Source organism: Sceloporus occidentalis, unplaced genomic scaffold (genome assembly GCF_023333645.1).
Source record: "Sceloporus occidentalis isolate IW3139 unplaced genomic scaffold, rSceOcc1.0.p SCAF_3, whole genome shotgun sequence".
NCBI classification, from domain to species: domain Eukaryota; kingdom Metazoa; phylum Chordata; class Lepidosauria; order Squamata; family Phrynosomatidae; genus Sceloporus; species Sceloporus occidentalis.
Window position 1 is genome coordinate 88190108 of NW_028316983.1, and position 21594 is coordinate 88211701.

At 40.5% G+C, this 21594-nt stretch overlaps 1 protein-coding gene across 3 annotated transcripts in view; it reads left to right on the forward strand.

Annotated features, from left to right (window-relative positions):
• Nucleotides 1–10569: 10569 nt before the first annotated feature.
• The window catches only part of DNAJC6 (DnaJ heat shock protein family (Hsp40) member C6), a 93267-nt gene continuing 82242 nt past the window's right edge, over nt 10570–21594 (forward strand). The window contains exons 1-2 of one of the 3 annotated variants that reach the window (XM_089515360.1): nt 10570–10781; nt 11810–11914. Coding sequence is in view for 1 of the 3 variants with exons in the window: in XM_089515363.1 (XP_089371489.1) it covers nt 10673–10781 (109 nt within the window). In the remaining 2 variants the exon portion in view is untranslated. The other 2 variants (XM_089515363.1, XM_089515357.1) reach the window with 2 other exon arrangements.

Genomic DNA, 21594 nt, shown 5'->3' on the forward strand with positions numbered 1-21594 from the left:
AGCCACTTTGGACAGGAACTGTTTTGTAGATCTGCCCTTTTAGTACAGTAAAATATAGTTTAAGCACTATACAAATATGTTGGGGATTGTTCTACAGATAACAGAAGGGCGAGTTTCAGTTGGAAGTATAAAATCGGATAATTTCTGTGCATGCACATGCTAAGGGATGCTCTTTCAATAGCACTCTGCAAAAGGCCTGAGAATTTTATTTAAAAGCCATAGCAATTCCAGGTCAAGAATTCATATTTGTAGCACAGGTACAAAAATGGTCATTTGAAAATAATGTCTGAAATCCTGTTGGTTAGTTCCAATGACAGTAGACACATTGAATCAATTACTGAATAGCAAGTCAAGACATAAATAAATCCAGATGATGCAGAGGCTCTCCTTTTACTTTTGGCAACGATGGAGTTAGGCCATTATAGTGATACATGAATTTTCTACCAGCTACATATTTAACAACATTCCTTTTTTCTGATGATCTGAATAATTCAGAAAAAGCACTCCACTACAAAACTACCCAAAGCTTACTCTGTTTTTATTATAATGGTCTTAGCTTTTTCCAAGAGTCACAACCCTTTGTAATACTTTGCAATTTTCAATTCATTATATTGGCACTTTACTGTGAATGTGATACATTTTCTAAATTTTATGCTGCTGCTTTGCTTATAACTGTATTGAGAGGAAAATAGTTCTTTGGTTAGCCAATTATTTTAGGGAAACAGTTTTTGTAAGTAAGCAGCTTACTGAGAGAAACTGGATATTTTTTCATAGTCCGATTCTACAACTGTTGTTACTATTTGATATATGTAAATAAAGGTAACTTCAACTTCATGTTTTGTCATTTGTATATAATATGACAGTCCTTATTTGCTGATTCTCATTTTAGAAATAATAAAAGATCTTTCCTCATTTAGTATATGTGTGTGTGTGTTGGTGGAGGATCATGCAGACTCCAGGTATTGTTGAACTACAAGCCCATCCCTGCAGTTCTAACTGTCTTCATTAGTAAAATATGTTGGGAAATGCAGGCCAGTTATCTCTGGAGGACTGAATTATTAACACCCCAGCAATATAAATGATGAAAAGTAATAGTTTTGCTTTCTGAGAGGTTAAGAAAAATTGTAACCTGTATTCACAATCTTATAAGCTAGGGGTGGGCCATGGTGGGAGGCTTGGGGGCACACACCCTCTGCTAAAAATAACAAAACAAAAAATGTTTTTGTCCCACAATGCATCCCCCCAAATACCCTCTTGGGGGCATGGGGGTGGTGAGCCATTTGGGGCCCAGGAGAAGCCTTTGTTATGAACAGCAAGTTACCATGCGGCACTTCCTATTCACTTTCTGCTTTAAAATTAGGCTTCTCCTGGGCCTAAAATGGCCTGGGATGGGGCAAAAATACCACCCAAGCCTTCCACAGTACATTTTGGGGTAAAATGCCCCACAGAGTGTACTCTGCCCAACCACTGCCTTTAGTACAGTTGTTGTCAAAAGTCGTATCTTTATGGTTATTTATTTAATTTATATCATGCTTTTCTCCCATAGGGAATCCAAAACAACTTACGCATTAAAATCATATAATAGAATCATACCATTGGAAGAGACCACAAGGGCCATCCAGTCCAACCCCCTGCCATGCAGGAAATCACAATCAAAGCATGCCCAAAAGTATGCAAAGGAATCTTGTAGCATACCTCCAAAGTGACCTGAAGCAGCTTTATTTTGGCCTGTCTGTTCAGGCCCATTGCTAGGTATAGACACTCATGTTAGAATCCCTGCAGAATCCCGGATTTTAAAGTTGTATTTCCCAGAAGAAGGCCATACAAATATTTCTAGACTGAAACATGTTGAGCAGTTTTCAAGAATAAAATCTTCTCTTTTTTAAAAAAACTCTGGCCCTTATCACACGGAGGGTTTTGCAGTTCTGATCTGAAGCCACTGCGGGTCCAACCTTGTGAATTCATGTTAAAACGTGATGTATTATCTCATGTGATTGCTTTCTATGGGGGGAGTTGTTCTGAGGCAGATCCACAGTCAATCCAAAGTGACTCCTGATTTTTGTGAATTCGGTAACAAGCAAATTCACAAAAATTGTTTCCAAGCTCACTTCGATTTCACTCTGAATTGGTCTGGTGTGGAATGCAACTTTGCTTCCGTCCTGGTTCACCCCCCCAAACCTCCAAGCGCCCACATTTCCCATGATGCTGCACTGCAGTTTTTCCCCATTTGCTTCCAGTGCTCCTTCAAGAACGGAGGGCACGTTTGCATGTAGTTGACAGGGATGAAGGGAATGAAACAGGAGGCTGGGGGTAGATATGGGAGCAACGGAGGGGCAATTGGAGGCTGGGGGGACCAACAAATTCCAACTCCCAGAATTCCATAGCCTCGAGCCAAGGACCCCACAACCAACTCCAACTCCCAGAATTCCATAGCACTCAGCCAGGACAGCTAAAGTGGAGTCAAACCAGATTATTTCCCCAGTTCGGATGCAACTGTTACAAAGGGAAGGAGAGTGGACTGGATTCAGGGAGGTGGTACTTTAGGGAGCATGGAGAATATGGGAAACCGGATCATTTCTGCAATCCTCCAAAATGGGTCTCCTTCAGATCCAAAGGAATTACTTCCAAGTAAACCTTCAGCTTCTACACTTATTATTTTGCAGTGAAAGAAAATTATTATTATTATTATTATTATTATTATTAAGGAATTATTATTATTATTAAAATTTATTTCACTGCATAATAATAATAATAATAATAATAATAATAATAATAATAATAATAATTTTGCTGGTGATACATTCGGATGAAGCAGAGGGCATTTAGAGATAGGTGACACATTCGGATGAAGCAGAGAGCATGTAGGGATAGGTGACATTCCCTATCATCCACGTGAGGCTAGCATTCACGTGAAACTGGAACCATGAAGTGGCCCTCTTCTTCTTCTTCTTCACCCTGGAAGTGCAAAGGTTCATGATGCGTTTAGAGCCCCACTGAGCATGTGCAAGGATCCCAATTCAGATCATTGAATCTGCATGGTATGTACCAGTGTGATAATTTAATGTGCACTCACTCCACTTTCACTCAGGAATCAGCACAATTTCGTTCTTCATGTGTGATAATTCATCATGTGAATTGCCTTGGATTCGAATTTACTCTGCTTCCCCTTCACTACAGATTGGCTCTGGATTGGAGTTCCAGTCTCGTGTGTGTTAAGGGCCTCTGAGACTTTATCTCTTTCCCATTTCGTACTCACTTAGGTATAGCAACATTTGATTGTGGACATTAATCTCTATGTAGGTTAGCAAAGATTCCCAATGGCTTCACAGTGACAAAACTGAGTTACTGTAGACTATTTAAGAAGATGGGTTGACCTGCAACACCGAAAGCCAAACAGCTTCATCTTTAAAAGTGTGCAAACCTCTGCTGAGAAGGAAATTAAAAGGATGAATGCACTTTGCATCCCAATGACAAAGTAATAAACTTTTCTTCAAAGCTATTGTTTCTGCCCTAAATCAAAACAGTTCAAAAACAGAATTTCAACTGGAAAAACAAATAATTTCTCCTGATACATACTGAAGTCATGGAAACAAAACAACAGCCATGAAAAACACCATGTTGAAATTAAAATAACACACTGGGAGCCTGTATTCAACAAGAGGATTATATTTGTTTTAAGAGATAGATTAGAGGGAAAACATTTCTGCAGAGCTATTACATAAATCAGATTTTGGTTCTTGGCTTATTCATTCTAAATGCCTAAGTCTATAGGGCACTGGGTGACAGATTTTGTATCCACAATAAAAAGGATCTTAGTAGGATGGCCCAAGTTCTTGCCCTAAGGCAAGCTCAGTCCAACTATTATATTTCAAAAAGACTTGAAGGAAACAGTATGCATTGCATAGGCATTGATTGACAATATAAAAGTCCATAAAGCTGTGGCTTCCAATACATTTTGAAAGGGCCTCTGGCTTTAAAAATACCAAAGTTGTGTCTGACATGAAACATAGTTAACAGGCCTATTGTTTCCCAAGTGTGGGCTCAGTAGTGGGATCCATAGCTAGCATGACCAATGGTTGAGGGTTCTTTAGCTTCTAGTCCAACATCTGGGACCTGAATTTAGGAATCCTGCTTAGAGTATTATGTCAGATTCTGAACTCAAAGATTTGTATTAAAACTGCTGATTAGGAAGGAAGCTTGCTGGACACACTTTCTTAGCCTATTGCTTACTCTTTTATTACGGCATTGTAAAACAATTTTCTTGAGAGATTAAAACAAAACAAAACAGAAACACACTCAGTAGTGGTGAGCAGACTTATTTTCAGGCTTTTGCATGGGTATTTTTAATCTTTAAATACTAGAACCCCAAAGTCCCCCAACTGAATCAGGTGTAAAATAACAGGTGGATGTGGATGCAGAGTCAGGTACAAAACTAATTCAAGAGATAGTTTCAGTGATCAAGAACAATATCACATAAGCCATGGCTTATGACAACCTTCACATTAAAGAAAACTGACTTAATAGATATGAGGAACAATAGAAAGAAGTAATAAAATATCAGAACTATGTCTAGCTCCCCCTGGCGCATGCATCTCACATTCCATGTCCCTATAATATGTTTGGATATTATTTCTTGTGTCAAATGTGTGTGCTGCTTATTTCCCATCTTTTTCAGTTCTTCTGTGATCTTGAGCAACTCTCTATTTGTGATTTGCCACTGTAGCTACACTTTTGCTCTCTGTTTGTGTTCTAATCTTGCTTTATTTTCATTTTTGGTAGTTTGATCATGCCCTCTATTCTGTCCCTTTAGCTGTCTGTATTCTTTCTTGTTTTTCATGAGATTGTCATATCCTGGGATTTTCTTGGTGAAACGATTGGATGACAATGTTAATACTGTACTGTAATGATGAGAGGATTTGTTTGAGAACAAATGGTAAAAGGTTGAGAAACTGTGGTATTAGGATACAGATATACTTTCTATTATATAAAGAGACTGAATAGTTAAGAATGTAATGTGGAAAGCAAAGTTGTTATTAGACACTTATATTGAGTATGCTGAAATGGAAATATGATGCGGTTAGATTTGTAACTCATACATCATTATAAATATACAGTGCTACCTCGGGTTACGAAATTAATTCGTTCTGCGGCGCCGTTCGTAACCCGATACATTTCGCAACCCAAAAAGGCTTTCCGTTAGCGCTGGAAAGCCGCTAGCCGCGCTTCGCATTTAAATTTCGCACCGAAATGAATTTCGTAACCCGAAAATTCTTTCGTTACCCGGAACAGTTTTTTCCAATCTAACTTTTTCGTACCCCGGAAATTTCGTAACGCGATCAATTCGTATCCCGGGGTACCACTGTATAGGCTCACATTTTTTCTGTTTTGTTTTGCTTGTTTGTTTTTTCTTCTATTGTTTCCTTTGTTCTTGCCCTTCTTCTGTTTTTTCTCTCTCTTCCTTTCTTTATTTTGTATTTTTAATGTATGAAAATTCAATAAAAAATATTATCATTCTAAAGGCCAGCCATTGATGATATTAATGAGCAGTTTGAAGTAAAAAATGCTGGTTAAGGGGGAGGTAGATCAGCATCTAACCATTCTCCAGGCTGAATACACAGAGAAAACCATTTTCTGGATCTGCCTGGGAAAGCAGCCAGTAATGCTGATAGCAGCACTAAACAAGAGTATCTGCTCATGGAGGCTGGTGCAGTTTTAAGGAAAAGCAAAGTCAATTTGAAACAAAATAGGATTAAAGCAAAGTTCCATAGTACAAACCAAGAGTCCAGCCAGAGAATAGTCAAGCAGTCTGAGGTCTAGGGTTCCAACGAGGCAGATTAATAAGGCAGTCCAAGGGTTCCAGATAGTCAAGATGAGAAAGCAGTCCGAGCATCAAGGGTTCAGGCCAAGGAGGGAGTCAGAGACAAGCATGCTTTCGCCAACAAATTTGAGACTATCTCTGCCAACTGACCTGGCATCCTGCACCTGTTTATATTACTAGCTTGCATGAGCTCAGCTGTTGCTGATGGTTCAGCGTTTTTCATAAAGCCTCCTTGAATGCCGGAGTCACACCCTTTCAGCTCTTCGCTGGTCGAAGGTAGGTATACCGCTTATCAGTACACTTAAACACTCCCTAAGCAGTTTACAAAGTGTAAGCTAATTGCCCCCAACAATCTGGGTACTCATTTTAGTGATCTCCTCAGAAGGATACAAGCCTGAGTCGAGCTTGAGCCCTTGGCTGGTATTGAACTCGTAACCTTGCGGTTTGTGAGTGAGTGGCTTTTCATCCTCTTCTGTGCCTGAAAGCTCTGCTGCTGGGAGGCCTGGTTGCTGAGCCTCTAGACTCTGCTTGAGCTGGCAGGGCAGAGCTAGGGCCTGGCTCAGCTTCAGTCTCAATCTCAGACTGGGACTCTAACTCAGCCCCCTCATCCTCTGAGTCCTCAGCCATGCTGGGCACAGCAGGATATTCTAGGACAGGGGTTCCCAACCTGGGGGTTGTGACCCCTTCTCAGGGGTCACCAGGTTGGGAACCCTCCTTGCCTCCCCCCTATCCTTCTCCTTGTGGGTGCCGGCGCTGGCGCAGGCACCGCGCAGGGAAAAGGGGAAGGGGCGGGGCTCTCTCCTTTCCCTTCTCCCTGTGAGTGCCGGCGCTGGCACAGGCACCTGCGGGTAGGAAGGGACGGGGGGCCACCTCCTCCTCCTCCCTCCCTTCCCACGGGTGCAGGTACCCACGGGGAGAAAGGGATGGGGGGCCGTCTCCTCTTCCTCCCTTCCTTCCCACGGGTGCAGACACCCGCGGGGAGGAAGGGACGGGGGCTGCCTCCTCCTCTTCTCCCCGTGGCTGTCAGGCAACCGCGGGGAGAAGGGGACGGGACTGCAAGCCCCAGCAGAATTTGCGGCCAGAAGTCTTGCCCCTTCTCCCTCGGCGGCCTCCCTAATTGGTTGGGAGGCCGGGAAGGGGCAGGACCTTCGGCCCCAAAGCCCGCTGGGGCTTGTAGGCGTCCAAAAGTCCCGCCCCTTCCCAGCCTCCCAACTGATCAGGGAGGTCGTGGGCTTTCATCCCCAATGGGGGTTGCAGCCCCACAAAGGTTGGGAACCACTGTTCTAGGAGGTCCTCCTGAGATCTCAGAGAATGATGTCATTGCTCTTTATCCAACTATAGAAACATAGCTGGGTGTTTCTCTTCTCTCCCCCCCCCCCCCTTTCTCTTTACTGGGCACTACATTGCTTTGTTGGGAGGAGGTTACAACAGATGGATTTGAGAGGGAGAGCATTTGTTGGGTGTTTTGTAGAGAATGTTGACCTCTGGCACAATAAACAAGTGAGTAAGATGTAAGTTGGATATATGCCATACCTTTGATCATTTCACAGATGAAAATACGTGGACACACGTGGCCAAGCAACATCAGAGATAGCAAAATAATAATAATAATAAAATAAAAAAATGACAAAAAGCACACAATTTAGCAGAGGCTGCAACAATTTTACTTTTGCCTGATTCCTTCCCCTCTTCCCCCCCACTCCTGAGGTAACTGAGTGCAAAGTACTCTTTCACTTCACAGTATCTAGCAATTGAAGTAAGCTGGGGACAAATGGGGAAAGTGGAAATAGGAGAAAGAAACTTGGACATTTTAAAAGCAGTTGAAAAAATGGGATGACAAAGGATTAATCAAGACTGTGCCTGCCAAATTAGAACAGTTGGAGAGTAGGGCATGCCTCCATAACTCACCAACTGCATCTTAGCCATATTATTTATAGACTGTAAGCTCCTTGGGGCAAGGACATGTCTTTGTCATTCATGAAGCATCACGTATGTTGATGGTGCTATGTTACTAAAGAGGTAAATAAAGTATGGATCATTTAAATTTCTTCTGCAAACTGTGTCTGTTTGAAAAACACAAAGATGATTAATGAATATAAATTTCGTATAAACCTTTTACTTGAAACAATATATATGCCTATGCAAGTTTATCTAAAACAATATGTTTATATAAGTCTTGGTTTTCAAATAAAGCCAAATTGATTAAAAAGTAAAAAGCTGAAAATATTTTTCTGTTGCTTAAAAAAAAAACTTTTAAGCTTGCATTTCAAGCAGGCAGATGGAATTGGATCTGTTTGTTTGTTTTTGTTATAAACCCCCCCCCCCCAACTTATATGTTATACTAACAATAAGGGAGGTTGTGAGCATTACTTTTATGGACTATAACCATCAGAAGCTGAAAATCAGTGTGGTTCCTGAATTTAGAGTCCAACAAAGTGGCTTTTCCAAGCTATGAACAACAGACTAGCCTTCCACAAAGTGATGCCCAGGTAATAGGCTATTTACAGATACATCATATTTCAAAGACACTGATCTTGTATTATAGATCATAGCCTATCTATATGCCTTCATTTTTGTATCTCTCTGTGGTTCTACTCAAGCCAATTTTAAGACATTTTCAGTTCAAAAAGCTGAGTATTATAAAGGTTAAACTAGCTTAAATAAACATGTTTGGTATTAATCAAAGTCAGTATGCTGTAATTGCTAAGAGTGCTAGACAAAAATGACATGGAGGTTGAAAAGATAGGCCAAATAAAGCAGTTTCTAACCACTTTGAAGATGTGTTGAATATTTATATGACACATGTCTCCAAAGCGGACAGAAACCGGACTGAAGCTGTCCTTTGGGGCTAAAAACCAGAGCAAACAGAACCTGGGATAGTTTTGCTTGGAATGGAAGATGGACATCTTTTTCTCTGCATATAAACATCCCAAAATGAGTGTGAGGCTGCAGCAAATAAACAAATGAAAGTGTGCCAACCCCAATTGATTTAATTACAATGCACACAAACCAGACAGTCCAACAGAGGGCATGGGGCAAAGGAGCATGTATGGAGGGGGGACTCCATGATTGTGCTTTGCCAAGGTACACCAATGCACCTCCTCCCTTACTGACTTGCGTGCAAACTACTTTTGCATGTTGAACTCTGCTTGCAGCAACTGAAGTAAACTGAGAAAACAAAGGGAGTAATTGGGAGGATGAGTAACTGGGACATTCTAAAATCAGGTTAAAAATTGGGAACACAGAGAAGTAACTAGGACTATCCCTGCCAAATTGGGGCAGTGATACTACAATCTGTCTTTCCCCCTCACCTGGTGTTTTTGAAGTAGTTGAACAATAACAAATGCTGTGCCAAAATAATAGTAAGGGGCAATTTGAAACTATAATCATGCAATGGACAAGGATACACTATGGCAAGGATAAATTGAGTCTTCTTTCAGATTTATATGACACAAGTCAATATACTTCATTCTACACTCTAGACTTTATTCTGTGTCAAATTCATATTTTATTGTAATATACTCTGGAAGCAGCAGAGTCATTCTCAATAGGTAATTAGATAAAATGGAAATGAAGCATCCAGAGGCCCATTCACACATGTTTTTGTATTGAGTAGATCCAGGGAGAATTGATGATGCAGTACGGAATCAAAGTTCACATTATGTTTACTCCAATCGAATCTCTCCGTGACAATTTAACCCTGTTGATGTTCACATTACCATTTGTATCAATTTAAAATGAAGCCTCCATTTTGATCACTCTCGGATTTTTTTTTAATGTCAATCAAATGATGTGCATGTACGTCACACTGTTTGGGTGACTTTTTCCAGTCTAGTTCAACATTAAACTGCATTCCCATGCTGAAATAGTATAAAGGAATTGTAAAGTGTGCAAACTGCAATAATGACTACTGGTGTGTAAACTGATGCCATGCCCTTCACCACCTCACAGGATGGCAATGGCAAGCCCCTCTGAAGAAGCCTTGCCACGAAACCCTGTGATAGCTTCAGTTTGGAGAGATTCTTCCCCTCGGTCAGCCTCAGAGGATGGCAATGGCAAGCCCCTCTGAAGAAACTCTGCAAAGAAAACCCCGTGATAGGGTGGCTCTAGGGTCACCATAAGTTGGAAACAAGAGCAAACAACACATAGTGCAGTGGCAAAACCCTCAAACCCCCTGTGGCAACCATGCGAAAGCAACAGTGCACATAAGGCGTCAAATTTTTTTATTAAAAATCCACCATTTCATCATGTTCTGACCCTCATCACATAAGCCCTCCTTCGGAATGGGATCAATATTGTGTTCTCTTTCAAAAAACCAGTTCTTTTTTAAAAACACACTGGAACCCCTGTGTCCAAAAGAACTGGTTTAAGTGGGCTTTGCACCCTCCCAATTGCACCGGGTGTAATTGGGGTGAGTATGAATACCCTCCCTCGTTTAACCAACTCTCTATACTGGGTTAAAACATAGTATGAATGAGGCCCAGGTCTCCAAATCCACACAGATTCTAGGTTGTTTTTTTTTCCAACACCCTTTTGCAAAGAACAGCTTCTAGCTGTTTTTCTTCATCTTATTTTCTTGTTGGCATTAACAAAAAAGTATGGCTTATTCTCTGTTTAATGTACAAATAGGACTCTGTCTCCTGAAATAAAATGAGAGAAAAACCTTTTGACTCCAGATCCTGATCCATGCCAGATTTTATAAAATATGTTATGTCTTCTTGCATCCTCATCCTTCCTCTGATTTTCTATAATCCTAACTATAACCCAGCACTGAACACTGTTTCATACAAATTATCAGCATATCACTACCCTGGACTGAGAAACACAGCTTTGGTGACCTATGACTGGCTTTGAATGACAAATCAAAAGTCAGCATTTCAGCAATCAGCTGGGCTTTTTTGTTTGTTACTGCTGAGCTGCAGCAAGGAGAGGAAAGGGAGAATGAAAGAATCTGAAAATAAAGGTAAGAAAAAGCTATTACTAGAAACAGGTACAGTGTTGCAAACAATGATGCCTAATTAAGATATGGGCTACTAATTAGTATATTACAGTCTATTCTGCTGAGTAACCATTTTAAAATTGCATCTTCACATCCTGCATCTTGGATGCTTTAAAAATTAATGCAATTATGTAATATGCTGAGGGACAGACTTTGCATGAAATTTATCTGTTATGCCAAAACCTTTCACATTTGCTGTTTGATATGCTACTGAGAATGCCAAATTCAGTAATTTATAGCTGCCATCATTATTGTACATGTTATTGTACAAATGGGAAAATTATCTCTTTCCTCTCTTATTGTGGCTTTCTTCAGATTCCAATACATATTTAATATTTCATGTGGTGTTATCTGATTATAATAAAATCAGCAAGGAATAATGAGATAGTTTCAGGCTAAAATTTTAGCAGCATGGGATCTAGAACAGATAAACAGACCTCTGCTTCTTTTTGAAAGAAAAAAAATCAGTATCAAAATACCCAGTCTTTCAGGTTATATGCATGAAACTGACTTTTATAACTGCAGCAGGGTGATATTTCAAGATCACATAACGTTTACTGTTTTGGAAAACACGCTAATAAATCCCAAACACATATCATCTTAGATTTATTTTTAAATTATTTCTGCTTTGATATCTGAAATACCAAAACCAAAGGAGTAAAAGTGTTAGTGATGCAATGATATGACATTACCAATGCTATAGGTAGGTTATCCAAGATCTTATAATGAAGCTTTGGCCTTTTCTGCTGTTTTTCAGATGTATACTTTTATATACAGATCTTGGCTATTTCTCAGTGTTGCAAAATAAATAAATAAATAAATAAATAAATAAATAAATAAATAAATAAAATGACATGCACAGTGTAGATTCAGATGCCAAATTTGGGTTGAGACCTCCATCTTCTAATCCTCCTTTGCGGGGAGGGAACTAGGTATCTCAGTTGCAGCTTCATTTTTGTGGTAAAAGCTTTCTGTCTGTTCATGTAATTCAGATGCTGCTACCAACAACAGCTTGAAGAGGCAATGCAGGGATGTGCTAAATTTAGCCAGCTGTGACAGCGTCTGTTTCCCACTGATCCAAGAAATGCTTGTGGCTGGTATATATGCAGCATTTACAAATCTCTTTAACCTTTAAGGTGGAGCCATGTTTCGCCCTTGAAACTCTTGTTTTTTGTTTCTACTGCATACCAATGGTAGTATAAGCACTCTTGTTTAATTGCTGACTGAACTAATCTGTTCCACATAAGGCTTTTCCCCAGCTGAAGACTAATCCTCAGAGGAGAAAGAAAGCCTAGGCCGCAAGCCTAGATGTTGTGCTGTGTGATTCCATCCCACTCACTCTTGCAACACACACACACACACACACACACTTTTTCTGAACAGTGCTGCTGTGGAGTTCCTGGCACATTAAAATACATATACTTCCCCCTTCATAAACAAGATTCTTACCTTAAGGTCTAGCGTATAACTCATTTAAAAAAACAATATTTATCTTTTGGATTTAGCAGCTATATATCAGCACCTTAAACTATCTTACCTATGGCACATGAACTCTATAGAGAAAGCAGCATAAATCTACAGCTGCTTCTCTATTTTTAGCATTAGAGTTCCTGTAGCCAGCATAATATTACATCAACAGTAGCCAATAAGTAGTCCAAGGGACACTTTGTCTAGTGAGAAGGTTCCAATAGTCCCCCTTTTTCCATGACTGTACAGGTTTCATTTACAGGTAAGGAATATGTATTTGAAGGCAGCTCCACAAAATAATAATGCCTCGTTATTGTTGTTTTTGTTGTTGTAGTCGTGTGTGCCTTCAAGTAATTTCCAACTTATGGCGATTCTAAGATGAACCTATCATGGGGGTTTCTTGGCAAGATTTGTTCAGAGATTCGTCATTGCTTTCTTCTGAAGTTCAGAACATGTGTCTAGCCGAAGGTCACCCAATGGATTTCATGGCCAAGTGGGAAATCGAACCCTGGTCCCCAGAGTCATAATCCAACATTCAAACCATTATGCATCCTTTCACATATCAAAAATGGTATGTCAAGGAGATAACTGGTTTTGAATCTTTCTATCTAAAAAAATAATTATATATGCACAGGGAGAGTGGTTTCTTTGTCATTCTCATGGGAGGTATTCAAACATATATTTCTCCACCTGGGGTGGTAAAGTCCAGGAAATCATAACAGGGGCTTTTTTATACAGTACAGTTTTTCCACTGTGATTCTACTTTAAATTCTGTGTCTACATATTGTGGAATCATGAGGTTTGTAGTCTGGTGAGACACTAGCTGATTTTCTAATTCTCTGGTTGATCATTCTAAATGTGCCTCTGAAAAGGCATTTAGATACTGAAAAGTCCAAGACGCCATATGATGTTGCCATGGTAGATAAAGTGGAATCATTGTGCTCTAACTGTATTCTGCAGTTGAAAGGGCTGCTGCATTCTGCTGAATGTACCTTTTAGCCTATATGGTTTGAGGGTGCAAAGAATCTGTTCCTGATTATGTCAGCTTGTTTAATATCTATATGGGGAGATCACTCTTCTCTCATCCCTAGCTTAACATATGACTCATATGACTAGTAGGAAAGGGCCACTTTTCCTTGGTATATGACTCACTTGCTTTAACCATCTGGACTCATTATATAAACTTGTTTTTTTCTTTTAAAGATGCCTCAAGCATGGCACACTTTTTTGTTGTTCCACTTTGTTTGGGACAGACACTGTGATATGGATAATATACTGGTATGTTACAAATGACAGATGCTTCTAATTCAACTGCAGAATTAATGCAGCTTGACACACATTTAACTGTCATTGCTCCATCCTTTAGAATCCTGGGATTTGTAGTTTATTGTGGCACCAGAGCTCTCAGACAGAGAAGGCTAAAGCTGTTACAAAACTACAAATCCCAGATTTTGATAGCATTGAGTCATGGCAATTAAGCAGTGTAACACTGCATTAATTCTGCCATGTAGATGCAGCCTCTGACTGTGATTATATATTTATTAGCAGTGCAGGAGATTTTTCTTTCTTTCTTTCTTTCTCTTTTCTTTTTTGTGTTTCACAGCTGGCAAGAGTACTCCAGCCACCATGGGCCATCCTGGCTGGCTCGTTCTGATAGCTGTAGACTAAAAATATAAGTTTCTCAACCACTACTTATTAGGGGATAAGCTCCATTAAACATAATTTAATAGATTTATCTCTGAGTTTAATTGATTTATCTGTCATAGTTTAATAGATTTATCTCCCAATGCTTGAAACCAGATTAGTTTACCTTCCAGTTGCACATTACTCTCTTGTTCTTTAGTAGAGCCAAGAATAGATACTATTGCCACCCTAAAATAATAACAAATTGCATATATAATCATTATCAGTGACATTACATGTAAAATCAATGTACATTCGGCCCTCTGTATGCACATATTCAACCATCTATGGCTTTAAAATATTCCAAAATTAAAATAAGATAACTATCCAAAAGGCAAACTTTGATTTTGCCATTTTATATAAGAGACACCATTTTACTACATCATTGTATAATAGGAATTGCGCATCCATGAATTTTAGTATCCATTGTGCGTGTGTGTCCTGGAAGCATGTCCCAATGGAAACCAAAGACCAAATTTAATATTAGATGTTGTTTAATATTATAAATCTTTTGAATTTGAAGACTTCCACTCTGCAACACAGATTCTTCCCTGTTACATTAATTATCAGAAGACTTTGAGGGGTGATGAAAAAACCCCTTTTTGAGTGTTGATGGAGTGACCACCAGGTGATTTATTTTTGACAGAGAGACTGCAGATCCTTTAACTGTCTTGATTTGGCAGGGACAGTCCTTAATAATCCTCTGTCCTCCCACTTTTTCAGCTGCTTTTCAACTGTTTCACTTTCTCGTTCCTCCTCCCATTTTCCTCTTTTGTCATCGGCTTACTTCCCTTGTTGCAAACTGAGTTCAAACTGCAAAAGTACTTTGTTTTTGTTGTCATGATTGTGTAACGTCAAATCATTTCCAACCTATGTTGACCCTAAGGCAGACATATCATGGGCTTTTCTTGGCATGTTTCTTCATAAGGGGGGTTGCTATTGCCATCCTCTGAGGCTGAGAGAGTATAACTTGCCCAAGGTCACCCACTGGGTTTACGTGGCCAAGCTGGGATTCAAACCATGGTCTCCAACATCTAGACCACTAGACCACACTGGCTCTCATACTTTGTACAAAGCACTTTCCACTAAATTAACTCAGGCTGACAGAGTGAAGAGGAGGGAATCTTGCCCTTTTCTGTAGACTCAAATAAAAGAAAACTGTTCCAATCCTCTCCTAGCTTGTGTGTTCTTCCTCATTAATAGCTTTTGCCATTATGATCATGTTCTCATGATCCTTGGCAATATTTTCATCTATGAAATATCAGAAGGTATGAACTGACCTCTTCAGCTTTTCAACATATTGCAGCGTGAAACTCACAATTTCAAACCTGACTTGATTTTAGATTCGGTTCACTTAATGGGAACACAATAATACTACAGGAATTCCAGGACAGACTACATATTTCCTTAGCTCTTTACTGGTTATATGTACCAGCCTTACTTCCTAGGCCTCCTTCCTAGGCCCTTCCCATTAGGATCATAGGATCATAAAACCATAGAGCTGGAAGAGTCTACAAAGGACATCCAGCCCAACCCCCTACCAGGAAAGAATACACAATCAAAGCACCCCCAACAGATGGCCATCCAGCCTCTGTTTAAAAACTTCCAAAGATGGAGACTCCACTGCACTCTGAGGCAATATATTTCACTGCTGAATAGCTCTTTCTGTCAGGTGGAATGTCTTTTCCTGTAGTTTGAATCCATTGCTCCATATCCTAGCCTCTGAAGCAGCAGAAAACAAGCTTGCCCCATCCTCAATTTGACATTCTTTCACATATTTAAACATGGCTTTCATGTTACCTCTTAGTCTTTTTTTCTCTGGGCTAAACTTGCCTAGCTCCCTAAGCCACCCCTTCAAGTGCATGGCTTCCAGACTCTTCACTATTTTGGTCACCCTCCTCTGGGCATGCTCCAGCTTGTCCACATCCTACTTGAATTATGGCACCCAGAAATGGACACAGTATTCCAGGTGAGGTCTGACCAAAGCAGAACAGAATGATATTATTACTTCCTTCATGAACTCCCATCTCTTTTAGTATTTCTGACCATGGGATCACACCCAGTATTTCCCTAAGATTAATGAAATCAGCTTTCTTAAAGTGTAGAATGTGTGCCCAACTTCTCCTACTGAGGGGAGCAGATGTAATGGTTTGTGAGCTTGATAGGATTCGAGAAGTATGTTGTCTCCTTGGGGCAAAAACCTTTGATGTAAGAAAGAGGCTGACAAGACTCATCAAACCTTCTGACCATTACCCCTTCCTTTTGGTTCATGCGAACCGTAGCAAGGTATAACCTTCAGGATATTACAGGGGATTACGAAGCTCTGGGTAGGAAGATGAAGGACTTTGATATCAGCACAGGTTGCCATTCTGTCTCTCCTCGCAGCTGAAGGGCATTACCTGTCACCTGATTCTTTATCTAAAAATCAAGGGTACCAGATTTTAAACCTGGGTCTTTCCCCAAAAGGTGCTGTGCCAGTGAGCTTTGGTCTTATCACAAATTTGTTTTCTGCCTGGCTTAACCTGCATTAGTGGCATGACAACTATAACTCTATGAGCTCACCTCAGGGCTGGCTGAAGATATTTTGAGGCAAATGAGGGGATGAAATATATACATAAAGAATGGACCGAACTGCATTTCCTGGTCTTAATCTTGATAGTCACCCATTTATCCATGCCTTTGCATGGAGTTTACAGTGGAGTGTATACAGCATTATAGACTTTGCTTGTGACCTTCACTGTAAAGAAAGTCAGATGAACACATGGAAATGAAGGTGGGGCCTGTGGCTTCATTCCCAACTCCCCTTCCCCACATTAATTCTCTAAAAATGCACTGTAATCTACCCAAGGCTATTAATATGCAGACCCCATATGCCCAGCTGTAATTCCTAATACATTAACAACAGAATGCCTTTAAAATGTGGAATTACTCTAAAAGTAACCAACTAGAATATAGCAGGTTCATGGAATCACAGAATCATAAAGTTGGAAGGGGCGCATGGGCCATCAAATCCACCCTCCCACACCTCTCAATGTAGGATCTCCAGCTAAAACATCCCCAGCAATTATAATAATAATAAAATAAAAACTTTATTTATATACTGCCTTTTCTATAGATCAAAGCGGTTTACAGTGTAGCGGGTATGTGACACATGTCACAGTAGAGAACAATAAAATACCTCACTAGTTACAATTCACAGTTTTATACAATTTCATAAAAATCTGAGCCATATCCAAACCATTAAAACCAACGGTTATGGGGGGAAGTTCCTAATCTAAACAGAATCGGGAGGGTATGCTACTAAAAAAAGGTGAGTTTTTAATGCCTTCTTAAAGGCTACTAATGTGGGACAGAGTCGGATCTTTTCTGGGAGAGAGTTCCAGAGGGTAGGAGCTGTTGTCATATAAGCCCTCCAGTGAGTTGTTGCTAGTTTTACCCTGGGGCAGTCAAGTAAAAATTTCCCTGTTGTTCTGAGGGTGCAGGGCGGATTATGTAGGGAGAGGCGCTCCCTCAAGTAACTCGAGCCCAAGCCATATAGGGCTTTATATGTAATGACCAAGACTTTGTATTGCGCCTGGAAGCTAATAGGCAGCCAGCGAAGAGATTTTAGTATAGGTGTTATATGATCCGATCTCGGGGTACCTGTAATTAATCTGGCTGCAGCATTCTGAACTAGTTGTAGCTTCCGAACCTGGTACAAAGGTAGCCCCATGTAGAGCATGTTGCAGAAATCCAAGCGAGAGGTTACCAGTGCATGTGCTATAGTTTCAAGGTCCTTTCTGTCCAGACAGGGACACAGTTGGCATATCAGCCGAAGCTGATACCAAGCACTCCTGGCCATCGCATCTACATGAGATGACAATTGTAGAGATGAGTCCAGGAGTACTCCCAAACTGAGAACTTTATCCTTTAGGGGAAGCTTAATCCCATCAAGGATAGCATGGCAAATTTCCCTGTCTGGACTTGGGGTACCTATCACAAGTACCTCTGTTTTCTCTGGATTCAGCTTGTTTGTTTTCCCTCATCCAGCCCATTACTGACCCCAGGCAGGCATCCAGAGGGAAGGTGCCATCCTTAGTCACTGTATCAGTCGGAGACATGGAGAGATAGATCTGGGTGTCATCAGCGTACTGATAACACCGTGCTTCATGCTTCCGGATGATCTCTCCCAGCGGCTTCATGTAAATGTTGAATAGTGTGGGGGATAGAATGGCACCCTGAGGAACGCCAGATGTCATCTCTCTTTTACAAGAGTGACTATCCCCCAGTCTCACCGACTGGAACCTTCCTGAGAGGTTGTCTAGCCTCTTTTTAAGCTGTCTAGATGAGACCCAACCACCCCTCTAGGCAATTGGTTCCATTGCTTAATCACTCCTATTATCAAGAGGTTCTTTCCAATGTTTAATCGAAATCTACTCTCCTGTAATTTATAACTGTTAGACCTGATCCTGTCCTCTGGGGCAGGAAAGAACAAACGTACACCCTCCACTCTGTGACAGCCTTTGAGGTATTAAAGAATGCAATTTTATCACTCTTCAGTCTTGTCTTCTCCAAAATGAACATATCTATATGTTTTGTTCTCCATACCCTATTATCATTCTTGTTGCCTGTCTCTGAACCCATTTCAACATGTCTGTCTCCCTCTTAAAAATTAGGCACCCAGAACTGAACACAGGACTCCAGATGAGGTCTAACCAATGCAAAATATAGTGGGACTATTATTTCCCTTGACTTAGAAACTATGGTTCTATTGTTGTTGTTAGCTGCCCTTGAGTCACTTCTGACTCATGGCGACCCCATGGATGAGACCTCTGGGAGAGGCCTACTTCAGCCACAAAAATCTAGGCTTTCGACTACCTCCCAGAGGGCATTTTCCATCGTCGCCCCCAGACTGTGAAACAGCATGCCGGATGAGATCCGTCTACTTACATCCTTAGACAGCTTTAAAAAGGCTGTTAAGACGGATCTCTTCTGGCAGGCCTTCCCAGAATGGAGAACCCGGCCTTAGAAGAATGTCTGGGAAAGATACTGCTGCTCCCACTGATTGCGGGCGTGATGTTGCTGACTTTTTGGTCAGTTTTTAACTTGTATGTTTGTGTATTTTTTGTTTTGTGCCTTTTTAAATACTGTAGTGGATTTAATACTTTTTTAAGCAGGGGATGGTATTAGGGATTTTACATGTTCTGTATTTTAACTTTGTTAGCCGCCCCGATTGTTCTCAGAGGGGTGGGATACAAATAAATTTTATTATTATTATTATTATTATTATTATTATTATTAGAATCCCTATCCTTCACTGCCCTGCCAGATCCTGCAAGCCCCTGCCCACAGCCCCCCTGACTGAGTCTATCCATCTGGTTTCTGGTCTTCCTCTTTTTCTTCCACCTCCACCTTTCCTAGCATTATTGTTTTTTCTAGTGATCTGTGCCTTCTCATTATGTGTCCAAAGTATGATAGTCTCAACTTGATCATCTTTGCTTTCAAGGAGAGCCCTGGTCTGATCTGTTCAAGAACCCATTTGTTTGTCTTCTTGGCTGTCCATGGTATCCTAAGTACTCTTCTCCAGCACCACATTTCAAGTGAGTTGATTTTCTTTCTGTCTACTTCCTTCACTATCCACCTTTCACATCCATACATGGTAAATGGGAATACAATGGCCTGAACGATTCTGACTGCTCAGTTGTATGTCTTTGCTCTTCAGTATCTTTTCCCGTTCTTTCATAGCTGCCCTTCCCATTCCTAGTCTTCTTCTTATTTCTTGACTGCAGTCTCCATTCTGGTCAATGTTTGAACCTAGATATGGGAATTCTTTAACTATTTCAACTTCCTCATTATCTAGATTGAATTTGTGTATTTCTTCTGTGGTCATTATTTTTGTTTTCTTTATGTTCAGCATCAGACCTGCCTTTGCACTTCCATCTTTGATCTTCCTTATTAACTGTTCCAATTCCTGAGTGTCTTCTGCTAATACAGCGGGCCCTTCCCTTACATGGGGGATATGTTCTGGACACACACCCCCCCCCCCGGTGTAAGGGGAATTCTGTCTATGCTCAAGCCCCATTAAAGATATGGCGTGCTCGCCATTACCTCTACTGGGGCACGCCGAGCCTTCTTCTGGTGCAGCTTTCAGCATATGCGGAAAGCCACGTAAATTGCATCCACGTATGCGGGCGCACTGTATTATGGTGTTGTCTGAATATCTTAGGTTGTTAATGTTGCTTCTTCCTATCTTCACTCCTCCTTTTTCTGATTAATTCTGCTTTTATTATGATGATTTCAGCTAAGGTGATAGGGTGCAGCCTTGCCTGGCCTCTTTGCCTATTGGGAACCACTCTGTTTCCCCGAATTCTGTTCTGACAGTGGCCTCTTGTCCTTGGTACAGATTCCTCGTCAAGACTATCAGATGTAGTGGCACACCCATGTCTTTGAGTGCATTCCATAGCTTTTCATGATCTATACAATCAAATGCTTTGTTGTAGTCTATAAAACACATGCTGATTCTTTTTTGGAATTTTTCGGTGCAATCCATTAGCCATCGCAAGTTTGCAATGTGGTCCTTAGTGCCCCTCCCTTTTCTGAATCCTGCTTGCTCTTGCTCTATTAGTGGAGGCTTAAATATTATTTTTATTCTTTGCTGCAGCATCACACTGCTGTGTCATTCAATTCATGATCAACAATAATCTCAAGGTCTTTTCCATATGTAGTAATGCCAAGCCACATATCCCCTATCCTATATCTGTCCATTTGTTTTTTGTGGCCTAAATGTAGAATTTTTCATTTGTCTTTGATGAATTTAATTTTATTACTTTCTACCCAATTTATCAAGGTTCTTTTGAATTCTATTTCTCTCTTCCTATATATTAGCTACCCCTCCCAGTTTTGTATCAACACTTTCAAGGCAAGGTGGGTTCTTCTGCTAGGCAAAATAGGGCTCCCTGAGGCAGCAGATTCTGGAGGAGAAGCAATGAAGTGTTGGAGGACAGAGGTATAGAATCATAGAATCATAGAGTTGGAAGAGACCACAAGGGCCATCCAGTCCATTCAGGAAATCCAAATCAAAGCATCCCCAACAGATGGCCATCCAGCCTCTGTTTGAAGACCTCTAAGGAAGGAGACTCCACTACACTCCGAAGGAGTTTGTTCCACTGTCAAACAGCCCTTATTGTCAGGAAGTTCCTCCTAATGTTGAGGTGGAATCTCTTTTCCTTCCTCCCTTGCACCCCCAATGCTATGATGTTGTTCTCAGATGTGGTATATGGCATTACCCCCTTGTAAGTGTTGAAACAAAACCTAGTTATTGCTTTGGTCAACTTCTGCATTTAAACTACAGAAGGGATACATTATCTTTCATCTCAGGCAGAAAAATGTTTTGAGACAGTCCTGCTTTCATGTACCTTCTAGATAATACAAACTGTGTTTTTTAGCCCAGGGAAAAAGCCCTCATCATTTCAATGTCTGTTTTGCTAACTGTACAATATTTAAAGTTCATTAAATACATTGTTACTCATGGGGCACTTCTCAAAAGTCTCTAGGCAAATTTCAGTTAAGTTAGTTTTAACTTTTGAGGGCAAAATGTTTAAATTAGTACAATCTATACCATAAAATATTAAAATCAGTGTAGAGTTTT